The following is a 16,533-nucleotide window of genomic DNA, read 5'->3' on the forward strand; positions in this document are numbered from 1 at the left end:
CATCCCAGGATAACTGCTCTACCAATTAATATGCAAGTGATTTTAAAATAAGCAAGATGGCCATGAAGTAGAAGTTAGAACATACCTCAAGATTGGATGATTTGCACAAATAAGATCTTTCTGAGCCACTATTTAAAATTTGACCTTGTTAAGAAAAACATTGCAAAAATACCGTAGAAGTCTAAAAAACAGAGCCGTAAATTTATTGTTCAGACAATTGTAAGGCCAGAAGTTTTACATTTGTTTGAAACAGAAAGATACAATTTCATAGTACATAAAATGCTCAGTACAGGAATAATTCAACTCAATCCGCAAACATTAATTCCACAATTGCATCACTATGTAGCAATCCGCAAACATTAATTCCACAATTGCATCATTATGTAGCCTTCCATACTGAAAGGGACGGAGTTTCTGAATCTTTGTAAGTGCTCATTCCAGAAGAATACCTGTCACCCTGGGCTGCATTAGCTGAAGCAATGGATTCAAGCTCTGCCATATCTTCTGATGTTAACTTTATGGACAGAGCTTCAATGTTCTGGTTCAAGTTTTCAATTTTAGTGGTGCCCGGGATAGGACACACGTCATTTCCTTGGTGATGTACCCAAGCTAAGGCTAGTTGAGAGGGGGTGCATCCCTTCTTTGCAGCCATTTGACAAATCCGCGAGTATAAGTTTTTGTTATGCTCAAGATTCTTGGCCTGGAACCGCGGTAGACTCTGCAAAATTAAAGATAAATGTTAATATTATGGAGGAAAGAATTGGATACCAAGAAGCGGAGGCTCAGAGCAACGGTAAAATTGTCTCTGTGTGACCTATAAGTCACGGGTTGGAGCCGTGGAATCAGCTATTTAATGCTTGCATCAGGGTAGACTGACTACATTACACCCATTCGGTGCGACCCTTCCCCGGACCCTATGTGAACGCAGGATGCTTCATGCACTGGACTGACATTTATTGGATACCAAAGCCGGCAAACGAAATGGGGTGAGGCATAAAGTTGAGAACATGATAATAAACGCAAAACTAATCATTTCATCTGGCGAGCAAGTAAGTGAAAAATTAAGCAAGTCTTTAGATGTGGGAAATGTTAGACAAATACACTTGTTCCTCATGGATTGTGTAATGGTTTCCAAAGGGATTTATAACGTACTCCAACCCATTCGCTTAAAGTTTTTGGTCGGATGCTTAGATTCTTTCACATGGTATCAGAGCCAAACTTTGGCAAGAATGTTTGCACAATTACTTAATCACTAACATCACTCCGGACCCACTCATTAGCCTGTGACCCTACCATGTCTCCCTTTTAAAAGCTTCATACTTTATGGCTTTTGATACCAGCTATTCGTAGGTTTTGCCGTTAGTGATATCATACATATCAAATACCTCAATATTTGAAACCCTTTCTTTCCTCAAACAAGTAAATATACTTGCAACAGAAATGCACTAAAATTAAAAGACATCAATATGTTGTAAATCCAAAACAGTTAAAAAAAAAACACAACCAAACCTTTCTATAGTCTTCATTTGACAAATCCTCAAGCAGCTTTGGACCTGATGACAAGAAGCCCCGTCCTAGTGGACTGTATGCCACAATCCCGATTCCGAGTTCCCTGAACACTTAACAGATAGGCGAACATCATCAGGATTTCACATTGTTATAGAGCCAAACGCAACCTACTAACAGAAAAAAGATTAAACCTGCAAGTAGGGATTATTTCTTCCTCTACATCTCTTGACCATAGAGACCATTCTAATTGAACTGCTGTTATCGGATGAACTGCGTGTGCTCTCCTGATCGTCGATGCTGAAGCCTCGGATAGACCTATATACTTTATGTTACCCTCTTCAACCAGCTTCTTAAGTTCACCAACCTAGTAAAACAAGCATCTCAAAGGAATAAGAAATGCTGACCATTAACCATTTGAACGAATATGTGCAGACATAATAAATGGAAAAAGATAGCTAACCGTGACTTCAATTGGTACACGTGTATCAATTCGGTGCTGATAGTACAAGTCAATGCAGTCAACCTCAAGTCGCTTTAAGCTAGCCTCGCATGCTGCCCTTACATAGGCTGGATCTCCGTGTATTTCTCTCTTTCCATCTGTATAAATCATACCAAATTTTGTTGCTAATTCAACTCGTTCTCTCATCCCTCCCTTAAAAGCCTACATAGAAAAATAAAAGTAATGATCAGACATTGCATTAGTAATGCTGGATTTTATGTGTTGATTGAATCTCCTTATTCATACCAATCAAATGACGCCTTAATCGTTGATAAAGGTATTTGGTTCATATGTCCAAGAAAAGAAAAACACCAAAAAATAAGTATTAAGACTTGGAGAATTATAAAGAATGAATTTCTTACTTATGGTACGAACATCAAAATTAGGAATTAGTTAAAAGGATAATCATCCAAATAGTAGCATTCGCCTCTAATCAAACCTTCATATCGAGCAGCCAACAACCACACCCCCCCCCCCCCCCCCCCCCCCCAAAACCACCACAAAAGAAAACGAAAAGTGCAAGACTTTAAGCTTCAAGAACAATCACATTTTGCAAAAGTTATATAGTAATTTATAAGTGACTATTCCAAAAGGTACAACACATCAAGGACTACGTGTTATCACCCGTGTTCAGAACTGTATGAAAGCAGAACCAGAAACTGGAAAAAATCAGTAAGTAGAAAAAATGAAAACAGAAACTGTGTGAAGAAATTTAGAAATATCCGAGACCACATAATTCACTGTGTGTCCTTAAGGAATTTAACCCCCTTACTGTACCTGAGGTTGCGGATTATTTCCTCCCAGGATAAAATAGATATACCTGTCGCAGGAGTGGCGGTACCTCAAACGCCTACGACTTCGCCGAACTCAAATTTGGCAACGAAACACACTAAGACTCGATAGTTTATTTCTGGAGAAAGAATGCAGAATTTTCAATGCAAGAAAAAAAAATTCAGTAGTCGAAAATTGAGGCATTGCCTCAGTTTATATAGTCTCGAACATGCCTGTTCAGAATAGGCTTGGTGGCTGTTCGGAGAGGCCATGCCTTTTCCGAAAAAAGAACGTTGGGGAAGTTTTTTTTAATTTTATTCCGCCAAAATTTAATTAATTACTAATTAATATTTTACGGCGAAAATAAAAAAAAATCAGAAAATGAAGATTGAATTTAAATAAATTTGGTCCAAAAAGATTATCAATCAATTAGATCATTTGACCAAATCCAAATCCAAATCCGAAGCCGAAGCCGAGCCGAGCGACGACGACGGCGCGAGGGGAGTCCCTCTTCTCAACCCTTTATGAAGATTGAATTTAAATAAATTTGGTCCAAAAAGATTATCAATCAAATCCGAAGCCGAAGCCGAAGCCGAAGCCGAGCCGAGCGACGACGACGGCGCGAGGGGAGTCCCTCTTCTCAACCCTTTAAGAGCAAGAGGAAGTGCTTTCTAATATAAGCACATAACTTTCCCTTTCTACCACCAATGTGGTACAAATCTCCTTTTCAAAGTAACTTTGCTTTGAAATTCATTTTCCTTCCATTGTTTTTTTCCCTCCATTTCTCATTCACACCAACTTAGCTAGCTTCAATCATTGACTAGCTTTAACAATCCCCCACATGAATGGGGAATGGCTATATGATGGAAAAACATGCATGAAAAAAAAAACTGTGTGATTCGTAAGCAAGGATTAATCGCATCTGGATAAGTAGATTTCTCTTTGAACTTTCCGTAGTGAACATATGTCGGATATACTCGGTCATTCGGTAGATTTGATATCTTTGAACCGTCGAGCTTTGGTGTATACCTAGACAACCACATGTCACACAATTTACCCTTTAACCATCTTTGTGTTACACCCCGCACTTTCAGAAAATGAGAATGACATGTACATCACCGTAGCAACGAAGTATCGGAGATGTCGCATGATGTTTTGGAAGATACAGGCCATGGGAAGTATGTAACAACAAAATAAAAAGACAAATTACGATCTCGTAAGTCGTAATCGGGAAAGAGTATTTTGAAACACGAGAACATGGCCATTATTAGTATAATAAGTGATAAATATCATGTATGGAGAGTTTCGGAATATTTCGAGATCGAGCGAATTGAAGAAAATAAGTTCGACAAAAATTTGAGAAATGCTGGAAAGAATTTTAGTCAGATTTGGAGGGGTATATATCCATGTATATTTGGAGTTTTAAGGCGTTTCAAAAGCCTAAAATGAAGTTCATCGAGTCTAGTTTGTAATTCAACAAACCTCTTGTTGATAAGACCTCGGAGTAGAGAATTATAGACGTTATAAACTGAACTGTCGCGCAGAAACAGCACTGCTACAGCACTGCTACAGTACCTCTACAGTACCGCTACAGTACTGCAGCAGTACTGTAGCTACAGTACCGCCGACCCAATTATAAAAAGGGGTTAAAACCCCATTTTTCTTCATAAAAACCTTCCAAAATGCTCTGAAAATTTCCAGAAAATTCTACACAAAAAGGGGGCTTAAATCTCTCATAAAATTGAGGATTTTTAGTGAAATTTGAAGCTACGAAGTACTAATCGAAGTCCGGGCAACGCATAGTCACAAATATGATTTCATTTTGGAGTTGGAGTGGCTTGTAAACGAGTAAATTTTGAAGATTTGGCTACTTTCATGAAAAACAAGGTATGAATTGTTGAATCTCTATCTCTATCAATATGAATTAAGAAATAATGGCAAGAATAAGGTGATGGTTTGTTGTATTGATGTTGTTGATTTGTGGGTTGAGATTTGAAGAGAAATTGGATGAAAATACACATATATATATATATCTTGTAGGATGTTAGTATTAATTTAAACTTCTTTATGGAATAATTTGATATGGGAAATGATTTTTATTGATGTTGGTATTGTTATTGTTATTCTTATGAAGTTGGGAAGATTTTTGGTGGAATGATATATTAGTGGGCTATTTTGAAAATTGTGTGGATCGTTTAAGGCATTCTTGAATTGATTATTGAAGTTATAGCATGGTTATTGGTTGGGTTGTTGTTGAATTGGGCCGAGCCATATTCTCGGGGGTGGCATAATTACAGGGGAAATGCTGCCGAAATTTCGGCAGACAAAGTGTTACCTTAAAGAATCAACTTCTAAAGGCTCTAATCAAGTTTTGGTAAACATGACCAATTTGTAGATTTTGGCGGATTTGCGACTTGAATTCGGGATAGCATACGGAGCGGCAAGAGGTATGTAAGGCTTCACCCTTCATTCTATGGCATGTCTTAGGCATACTAGGCTGGATACGAGCCTCAAGGACAACTCCATTCTCCGGAATCCGCACCTAAAGTTTCCCCTTTTTCTTTCAGTAGAATTGAACTAAAAAGTGTGCAAATGATGGAAAGACCTCTCAAACCCCTAGAACTTCCATAAGTGGGACCCGATTACCCTAGGACCCTGACAAGTAATGACATGACACGTAATATATGTAAATCATATACGTCACCCCATCCGGCCCGAGGTGGGCCCGCTACTCTCGGATTTTTCCTTACAATCTTGCTTGACTTACTTGAAGTGAATCCAAAGGGAACCTTTGATCCCGATTTCGTTACCAAATGATAAATACTATGACTCCTCTAACGAGGGCACTTCCATGACGATAATGATAACAATGATGTTAGATAAGAGAATATGCCTATGATACGTACTACCGGAACGACTCTATGACTAAGATGACTAAGCTAAGTATCTTATATAAACATGAAAATGATAAACTAATTTTTGAATCTTATTTATATTTCCTAGCTATGACTTTATTTTCTAAAAGATTTCAAAGTCTATGAACTGTCATCTATGATGCCCCGATTTCATTCTACGTTTACTTTAATATTATTCCCCGTTGGTAGTCTCACCTTAAAATACTCGTTCCTTCAAGGTGAGACAAAGCGATCACGAGTATTCTATAATATAATCGGAGGTCACTGACCATTACGTCACTCCGATGACTACATGATTCTTCTTTGGGCTTTCCTGCGTGCCTATGAGACATATGTATATAGGATACGTAAATGCATATAAGACATGTAAATGTATGTAAGATATGTGTATATATTTTTAAAACATGCACATGACGAAAGAGCTAGAGCGCTATAGACGCTGATACATGCACATGATACACGTATATGTATATGATAAAAGCACCAGAGCGCTATAGACGCTGATGTACCTACACGACACACGTATATGTATATGATAAAAGAGCTAGAGCGCTATAGACGCTGATATATGTACATGATATATGCATGTGTATACGGGGAAAATGGAGGTAAGGGCAGAGCGTTATGAACGCATATCCACCTGATCAGTTGGCATTACATGATATGATATCGTCCCGGACGCGGGATGTGTATATTTATGGTTAAATGGATCGGCTGCCGACGCCTCGGCAATATGAGATGTCCTATTTTATATGTATATGTATATGAACAAGGAAAGATTCTTAAAGGAAAGCTAAGTACGCATAGCACCTGCCAAGGGTATATATATATATACAGGTTATGTTTCTACCTCAGGACATGTGCTATTATTCTCTTATGTCGTTATTTCCGTTTTATACTTTCCGTATGCTACTATTCATGCCTTACATACTCGGTACACTATTCGTACTGACGTCCCTTCTTGTGGACGCTGCGTTTCATGCCGCGCAGGTCAGCAGACAGGCGGATTTGATCCTTAGGAGCCTTACCAGCAGTGTTGACAGCGCTCCAGTTATTCCGGAGTCTCACTTCTGCAGTACTATTTTGTGTATGTATATTCGGGCACGGCAGCACCCGACCCTTTCTATGTATAAGTGTACTATGTCTAGAGGCTCGTAGACAGATATGTACAGTCAGTTAAGTACAGTTAGGTATATGGTGTTTTGGCATGCTAATGTTGATGTATAAGTGATAACGAAGTTTATTAGTCTATGTTCAGAATGACGCCGCTAATGTTAATGTTCAAAAAAAAAATGGCTCTGTTTACATGGCTTGCTAAGAGGTAAAGGTAAAACGATAGACAAGGGGTGCTTGGTACAAGTATCGGGTACTCGTCACGGCCCCTAGTCGGGTCGTGACACTTTGGTTCTCATTGTTTTGTTCGTTTCAGCCATGAACACTGCCTGGTTCATAAGTGCGTAGAGAATTGGCCTTACAGAATTCTTCTTGAAGCGGCTTACACTTCCGCTTACATAGGTGATTTCTAAATGTGTCATCCCGTAGATACACTATTTGATATACCCCGTATCAAACTTAGAAACCATTAAAAATTCGTAATGCTTTATCCTGGTACTGAACATTGTCTCATCACGAGAATGGACTAAAAAGCTATTGTGACAATGTTGAACCGTCATCAATGACTTTGTTTGATCTCTTTGAACCTAGATCTTGGGATCTCCAGTCTTCTAGGTAGAGTTACCGCCACGATGACTTGTCCTCGGCCAAAGTCCCATTCCCCTCGATGATCTTTCAACCACTTCTCTAGTTAGGCCTTTAGTTAGTGGATCCGACACATTATCTCTTGACTTAACATAGTCAATTGTGATAATTCCACTAGAGAGTAGTTGTCTAACGGTATTATGTCTTCTTCGTATGTGACGAGACTTTCCGTTGTACATAACGCTCCCGGCTCTTTCTATTGCCGCTTGGCTATCACAATGTATGCATATAGGAGCCAACGGTTTGGGCCAAAATGGAATATCTTCTAAGAAATTCCGGAGCCATTCAGCTTCTTCACCAGCTTTGTCTAAAGCTATGAACTCAGATTCCATTGTAGACCGGGCGATACATGTCTGTTTGGATGACTTCCAAGACACTACTCCTCCACCTATGGTAAAAACATATCCACTTGTGGATTTAGTTTCAGTTGAACCGGTGATCCGATTTGCATCACTATATCCTTCAATAACTGCAGGATACCTATTATAGTGCAAAGCAACGTTTTGAGTATGTTTCAAATACCCCAAAACTCGTTTCATTGCCAGCCAATGATTTTGGTCGGGATTACTAGTGTAGCGACTTGGTTTACTTATAGCACACGCAATATCAGGTCGCGTACAGTACATGATATACATCAAACTTCCCAACACTCTGGCATAATCCAATTGAGAGTGACTTTCACCTTTATTCTTTGCAAGAGCAAGGTTCATATCAATTGGCGTTTTTGCAACTTTAAAATCCAAGTACTTGAACTTTTCAAGTACCTTTTCAATATAATGAGATTGAGACAGTGCTAGACCTTGAGAAGTCTTATGGATTTTAATTCCCAGAATTAAATCGGCAACTCCTAAGTCTTTCATATCAAACTTACTAGCAAGCATGCGCTTAGTAGCATTTATATTAGCAATGTCGTTACTCATTATCAACATATCATCCACGTACAAACAAACAATGACGACGTGGTTCGGAGTGTTCTTAATGTAAACACATTTATCACATTCATTTATCTTGAATCCATTTGACAGCATCGTATGGTCAAATTTTGCATGCCACTGTTTAAGTGCTTGTTTAAGTCCGTAAAGAGACTTAACAAGTCGACACACCTTCTTCTCTTTCCCTGGAACTACAAACCCTTCAGGTTGTTCCATGTAAATTTCTTCCTCTAACTCTCCATTTAAGAAGGCTGTTTTCACATCCATTTGATGGATTTCAAGACCATACACGGCGGCTAACGCTACTAACACCCGAATAGATGTAATCCTCATTACCGGCGAGTATGTATCAAAGTAGTCAAGACCTTCTCGTTGTTTAAACCCTTTAACAACTAGTTTTGCCTTATATTTATCAATAGTACCATCAACTCTCATTTTCCGCTTGAAAATCCATTTGGAACCTAAAGGTTTATTCCCTGGAGGAAGATCAACCAATTCCCAAGTATGGTTGTCCAATATGGATTCTATCTCACTATTGATTGCTTCTTTCCAAAATTGAGCTTCCGATGAAGACATAGCTTCATTGAAAGTTCGAGGCTCATTTTCCAACAAAAATGTTAGAAACTCTGGTCCAAAGGAAGTAGACGTCCTTTGACGTTTGCTACGTCTTGGATTTTCCTCATTAGGAACATTTTCCTTTATTTCTTCCTGAGGTCGTTTATATTCTTTGCTAGACGACTCACATTCCTTTTTATACGGATATATGGTTTCAAAGAAGTCAACATTATCTGATTCAATTACTGTATTCACCTGAATGTCGGGATTTTCTGATTTGTGAACCAGAAATCGATATGCCTTACTATTTGTGGCATAGCCTATGAAAACACAGTCAACGGTTTTAGGTCCTATTTTTACCCTTTTGGGTTTAGGAACTTGCACCTTGGCCAAACACCCCCACACTTTGAAGTATTCCAAATTGGGCTTCCTTCCTTTCCACTTTTCGTATGGAATCGATTTTGTTTTGCTATGGGGCACTCGATTGAGTATTCGGCTAGCTGTTAGAATAGCTTCCCCTCACAAGTTCTGGGGTGACCCAGAACTTATTAACAGGGCATTCATCATTTCTTTTAGTGTTCTATTTTTCCTTTCTGCAATTCCGTTTGATTGTGGCGAGTAAGGGGCAGTCGTTTGATGAATAATACCATATTCCAAACATATTTGTTCAAAAGGAGATTCATATTCACCGCCCCTATCACTCCTTATCATTTTAATCTTTTTATTAAGTTGAGTCTCAACTTTAGTTTTGTATTGCCTGAATGCTTCAATTGCTTCATCTTTACTATTAAGTAAATAAATGTAGCAATACCGCGTACTATCGTCAATAAAAGTTATGAAGTACTTCTTTCCACCGCGAGATGGGATTGACTTAATGTCACAAATATCTGTATGGATTAAGTCTAAAGGACTTGAATTCCTTTCAACTGACTTATAAGGATGTTTAACATACTTAGATTCAACACAGATTTGACATTTCGATTGATTGCATTCAAACTTAGGCAATACTTCCAAACTAATCATTTTTCGCAAGGTTTTATAATTGACATGTCCTAAACGTGAATGCCATAAATCATTTGACTCAATCAAGTAAGACGAAGCACAAACTTTATTATTACTAGCAACAACCATTACATTCAGTTTGAAAAGACCCTCTGTGAGGTAACCTTTTCCTATGTACATCTCGTTCTTACTTATTACAACCTTGTTAGAAACATAAACACACTTAAAACCGTTCTTCACTAGAAGTCCGGTAGATACTAGATTTTTCCTAATTTTGGGAACATGACAGACGTTGTTGAGAGTCACCACCTTGCCAGAGGTCATCTTCAGCAGTATCTTTCCATAACCTTCAATCTTGGCCGTTGCATAATTTCCCATATATATGGTCTCGTCGGGCCCGGCGGGAGCATATGAAGCAAAGGCTTCTTTAACAGCACAAATGTGGCGAGTGGCGTGATGTGGCGTGATTTTACACCACAATCGATGCTTTTTAACTATAAGTTTTACTTGTTTTTAAGCAAGTCTATGTCATTTTACGTAGTTTTTGTCATGTTTCAGGTAATACGAGGTCCCTAGAGCCTAAGTGTGGAAAACAAGCAAAAAAGTTGCAAAACTGGAATCAACTGGAAGTTCTGGAAAAGAGCCGTGGAAAAATACTCTACGCGATCGCGCAGAGTACCCACGCGATCGCGCCCACGCGGGAATTGTACTCCACGCGATCGCGCTGTAATGTAACGCGATCGCGCCTACGCGCGTTGTTAATTCCACGCGGTCGCGCAGGATCTACACGCGATCGCGATTAAGGGAGCAGGGGAAGCTGACGTCATCCACGCGATCGCGCATACACATGGCGCGATCGCGATGAAGGATTTTCGGCAATTTTCAACCAGAACTCGGATTTTGACGATGCCTTCCATCCCAGTTCATATAAATAGAAAACTAGGGCAAAATATCAGATTATCTTTGGCAGCTCCCACAAGTTGGAAGCTAGGGTTCCTACACAAATTGTTCTTTCTTCTTTTTAATCCTTGTTGATGGAAATCTCTTGGTGACAATTAAGATTGACACTCTTGTTGTGCTTATTTATTCATTTGCATTGTTCTTAATCAAGTAAGTTTTTGCTATTTTAATTATTCTTGTTCATGAATGTTTTCAAGGGATTAGCTAACCTTTGAACTCGCCCATTTACTTTGTTTGAAACTCGGAAGAGGAAAAACGAAGTTGGGATAGGATAATTAACATGAATTTGGGGCGTTAACCCTCATCTAATGGAAGTTGACCTAGGAATAGGCAATACCACTTGTAGCCATATTCGGGTGTTCTTAATGCTCCTAATTGCTTGAGGGATCTTCAATTGGGTAGTCTAGTTAATCTTCGGAAGAAGTTAATTTAGAGTCATTATCCGAGGCTAAATAACATAAACTTGCTATTATTTACAATTCGTGAAATAGATTGGATCGTTACTTGAGAAGTAGTTTCCTTCCTTCCATTCTTGTTGCCATTGATCAATTTACTTGCTTTCTAGATTAGAATTTATATTTCCGTATTTTATCAAAACCTTATAAAAAACCACCATTGATGCGTTCGGGCATAACTATTGTTAGTGATAATTCCTAATCTGCTTAAATCACCTACATATTGTTCTCTGTGGGATTCGACCCCGACTCATAGTTGGGTAAATTATATTTGCATACGACCGTGCCCATTCTAATTAATAGGGTGGATTTGGACGTTATCATGGCGCCAAAGTCAATCCACCACTCCTTCGGATTTCCCACTAGGTTGCACTCAGACAACATAGCGCACAAGTCATCAACTTCATCGTTTGTTTCAACCATATTAGCCTGACCCTTCTTCTTTTCCTTTTTCGGAGCACGATAGTCTACAGCTTTGTGTCCGATTTTTCCACAATTGTGGCAGTTTCCCTTGAATTTCTTCTTGTTGGGATAGTTCCTTGGTCCCGATGCCTTTTTCCTCTTTTTCAGATTAGTTGAGGCAGTTTCAACAATATGTGCTCCCCCTATGGTTGATCTCCCATTTACCTTCTTCTCCGCTGCCTTGTTATCTTCCTCGTTTCTCAACCGGACGATGAGATCTTCCAGTGTCATCTCCTTTCGCTTGTGTTTCAAGTAATTTTTGAAGTCCTTCCAAGAAGGAGGCAACTTCTCTATCACTACCGCAACTTGAAACGCCCCACTAATCACCAAACCTACACCAAACAATATGTAAGTAATGGTGTACTGAATACTTTCAACAAAGGTATTAACTAGATTTATACCTTCAGCGAGGAGATCGTGGATGATAACCTGCAACTCTTGAATTTGAGTAACAACAGACTTGCCATCTACCATTTTGTAGTCCAGAAACTTAGTAGCGATAAACTTCTTTAATCCAGCATCTTCTGTTTTATATTTCTTTTCCAACGCATCCCATAGCTCTTTTGATGTTCCCACATTGCTATAGACGTTGTAAAGATCATCCTCCAGTACGCTAAGAATATAATTCTTGCAGAAAAAATCTGAGTGCTTCCATGCCTCAGTTACAACAAAACGTTCATTCTCAGGTGTTGATTCCGGCAGAACCGGAACGTCCTCCTTAATAAACTTCTGAAGGCTTAAAGTAGTTAAATAGAAGAACATCTTTTGTTGCCATCGTTTGAAAACAATCCCGGTGAATTTTCCGGGCTTCTCTGCCGGAGCCGGTGCTGGTGCAGTACGACTGGAGGACGCAGTATTGCTCGTAGAACCAACCACGGGGGCTGGTGTGGCAGTAGCAGTAGCAGTAGCATTCAAATTTGGAGTTTGGTCTCCCATTTCTGTCGCAGGAAACAACAGAAAAATTTAATAAACAGTGAATCAGTTTAATTTTTAAAAAAAATCTTCGAACTGAATCTGTTTTGACAACAACAAATATAATACACAACGGTGAAGATTTTATTTCTTCAAACCGAATCAAGTTTACACAAAACAGATTTAAAAAAAAAAAAAACTTCAAACAGAATGTAGAAAACTGTATGTTGTATACTTGATGAAGTTTTTATATCTTCAAATCAAGTATCCAAATGAGTAGAAAGTTCTGAAAACTTTAATCTCAATCGGAGTAGAAATCCGAAGATTTTAGTCTCCAAACAACATACAAGTTCGTTACATGCAAACAACAAAGATGCAGGTTTATTTTATTTTGTGGACAACACTGTTTTATGTTAAAGAAAACAATATTTTTTTTTCTATAACGTTCTGTAGTCGCTAAACAACAACAAATGAACACAGAAATAATTTTTTTGTAAATTCCTTAAGCTTGTTATCACCCGTGTTCAGAACTGTATGAAAGCAGAACCAGAAACTGGAAAAAACCAGTAAGTAGAAAAAACGAAAACAGAAACTGTGTGAAGAAATTTAGAAATATCCGAGACCACATAATTCACTATGTGTCCTTAAGGAATTTAACCCCTTCACTGTACCCGAGGTTACGGATTATTTCCTCCCAAGATAAAACAGATATACTTGTCGCAGGAGTGGCGGTACCTCAAACGCGTACGACTTCGCCGAACTCAAATTTGGCAACGAAACACACTAAGACTCGATAGTTTATTTCTGGAGAAAGAATGCAGAATTTTCAATGCAAGAAAAAAAAAAATCAGTAGTCGAAAATTGAGGCATTGCCTCAGTTTATATAGCCTCGAACATGCCTGTTCAGAATAGGCTTGGTGGTTGTTCGGAGAGGCCATGCCTTTTCCGAAAAAATAAGAACGTTGGGGAAGTTTTTTTAAAATTTTATTCCGCCAAAATTTAATTAATTACTAATTAATATTTTACGGCGAAAATAAAAAAAAATTCAGAAAATGAAGATTGAATTTAAATAAATTTGGTCCAAAAAGATTATCAATCAATCCAAAGCCGAGCGACGGCGACGGCGCGAGGGGAGTCCCTCTTCTCAACCCTTTAAGAGCTAGAGGAAGTGCTTTCTAATATAAGCACATAACTTTCCCTTTCTACCACCAATGTGGTACAAAGCTCATTTTCAAAGTAACTTCATTTTCCTTCCATTGTCTTTTTCCCTCCATTTCTCATTCACACCAACTTAGCTAGCTCCAATCATTAACTTGCTTTAACACTACGTACAATCATTTTAATGGTCGAATTCAGAGAAATTCGCATAGTACTCCAGCTCAAACAACACAAGCACCAATCACACAATTCCTCTAACAAAAAAACCAACACCAAAAGGTACAACACTTTCAAGCATTATGTACAATCATCTTAATTCACAGATTTAGAGAAGCTCGCAAAATAGTCTAGCTTCATACCCATAGAAAGCAGAAAAACAGACCAATGACACACCACTACCAACAGGGGCGGATGTACCAAGAGCCCGGGGTGTTCACCCGAACACCCTGAACAAAAAATTACAGTGTATATTTAGGGTAAATTTTATGTGTTTTTGTACATATATTAACTTTTGAACACCCTAAACATATATTACAGTGAATATTTAGGTTCAATTATTTTTCCGAACACCCTGAGTGAAAATTCTAAATCCGCCAATGACTACCAACATCAAAAGGTACAACACTTTAAGCATTATTTACGATCATCTTAAAGCATAGATGTAGACAAATCCGCAAAACAGTCTTATAGTCTACTTGGCCAAGCTTGTTGGAACTCAAAAGTGTTATTTCATCAAAAAGTGCTTATTTTAGAAAATTCAGGTGTTTGGCCAAGCTTTAAGGTAAAAATAAAGACTTTTTAAGTAATTAATCGCAGAAGCTATTTTTTTCGGGAAAAAAAGTAGTTTTTTGCTCTAACATCGGCAAAAGTGATTTTTTAATCAATTACTCAAACACAAAATGCTAATCTCCAAAAGCATTTTAGGAAAATGCCACTTCAAACAAAAAACACTTTAAAAATAAATATATTTTAGAAGCATAGCCAAAAACAGGCTATTAGCGTCATAATGTATGTACCCTTGTTTTTTTTTTGCTTCATAACCCAGAAAGAAGAAACACTGACCAATCACATACCTCTAGGTAAAACAAATCAAGCATCACGTACAACCATTACTGCATAAACTCACAGATATTCTCAAAAACGAAAAATAAAAACATTTTGACAAAGTGGGAAATAGTTAAATACCTTGCCAATGAGGATTTCATTAGTGTGAGGCCCATAGACATCAGAAGTATCAAGAAATGTGACACCAGAGTTAATGGCATGGTGTATGAGTTTGATCATATCGGGTTTGGGTTTGGGTGGCCCATAAAAAGCAGACATGCCCATACAACCAAGTCCTTGTGCAGATACTTCAAGTACCTGTGTACCCAATTTCATTCTTGCCACTCTTTTTCCCTCTTTCACCATTGTTGTCATTCAAAAAAGAACTTTTTTTGGCCTTAATGTGATTTGAACTTACTGTTTTACTCTGCAAAGCAAAATGGGGTTTATATAAATATTGTTGATATTGCATGCATTGGACTGAGAGTGGAAGCCGGTTAGTGTTGGTTCGTCATTGATGATGGATTTTGAGAAGGTGTATGTAAGTACACAAGTCACTAGTTTTGTCAATATATTGAGTGCATGAATTTCATTCACATACTCAATACCTATCTATTTTGATTGATTGAGCACTCACATGATAAAAGTATTTTTATTTAAATAATTTGACACTGGATTCTCGAATCGGATTAAGTCTAACATGAATGCTTATTTTATCTTGCAGAAGAAAGAATATACTATCATTTTCCTTACTACTAAATAAATCTAATGAACTAGAAGTCCTTCTGACCCCTGCGACTATGAGATCAATGAACAATAGATAAATTATTGGAGTAGTTATTTGGATCGAGACAGAATAAATTAATTTACATTAAATAAAAATTATAACTCAACTGGTCAAGAAAAACAAATGGAAGTAGCTAACTTCAAGTAGTCAGACGGAGCAGTTTTAATAATTGAAAATATAGGTCTATTGTCAACTTAGATACAAGTCTCAATCAATATTAGGAGGCGTTTGGATATGGTTTGAAACTATGCATTTGTATATGGTTTGAAATTATGAGATGAAATCATGATTTGAAATTATGTTTGAACATGCAATTTGAATTTCTTAAGTTGTATTTTTTCTTATAGACATAAAAACCGCAGAAGTTGTGAAAATTATCAAATTATTCTCAGTTCTTATACAATCTTATCAAATGAGCAAGTCATAGTTCATAACAAAATTAATACGCTACTAGAAGGCCTTTCTAAAAAATGCAACATCAATTGATCAAACTTTAATTCAATAAAAAAGAAAATTTAACATGAATAGTAATGTAACTATTCTTTAACATAATCCTCCCACATGACAGACATAAATAAAGCTTGGTAAATGATTGGTGAGAGTAATTGTTAAAAATATCTACCAACTTATGAGTCTTTTTTTTATAAAATATAAACTTATGGATCAAATTTTATATTTAAAATTTTTGAAACCCCAAATCATGCTTTTTTGGATGATTTGGGTTTCATACCATGGTTTGAAACCATGAGATGAAATGCATGCCCAAACGCTAGTTTCATCTCATGTTTTCAAACTCATGACCAAACGCCTACTT

General features: G+C 37.7%; 1 protein-coding gene across 1 annotated transcript in view; it reads right to left on the reverse strand.

The window, feature by feature from the left end:
* Nucleotides 1-15,334, reverse strand: part of LOC132608843 (auxin-induced protein PCNT115) — a 39,828-nt gene extending 24,494 nt beyond the window's left edge. Inside the window, exon 1 of the mRNA XM_060322612.1 lies at nucleotides 15,074-15,334. Within this exon, the coding sequence (XP_060178595.1) occupies nucleotides 15,074-15,307 (234 nt within the window). The 5' untranslated portion in view covers nucleotides 15,308-15,334. The remainder of the gene's footprint in view (nucleotides 1-15,073) is intronic.
* Between the last annotated feature and the right edge of the window lie 1,199 nt (nucleotides 15,335-16,533).

Source organism: Lycium barbarum, chromosome 9 (genome assembly GCF_019175385.1).
Source record: "Lycium barbarum isolate Lr01 chromosome 9, ASM1917538v2, whole genome shotgun sequence".
Classification (NCBI taxonomy): Eukaryota; Viridiplantae; Streptophyta; class Magnoliopsida; order Solanales; family Solanaceae; genus Lycium; species Lycium barbarum.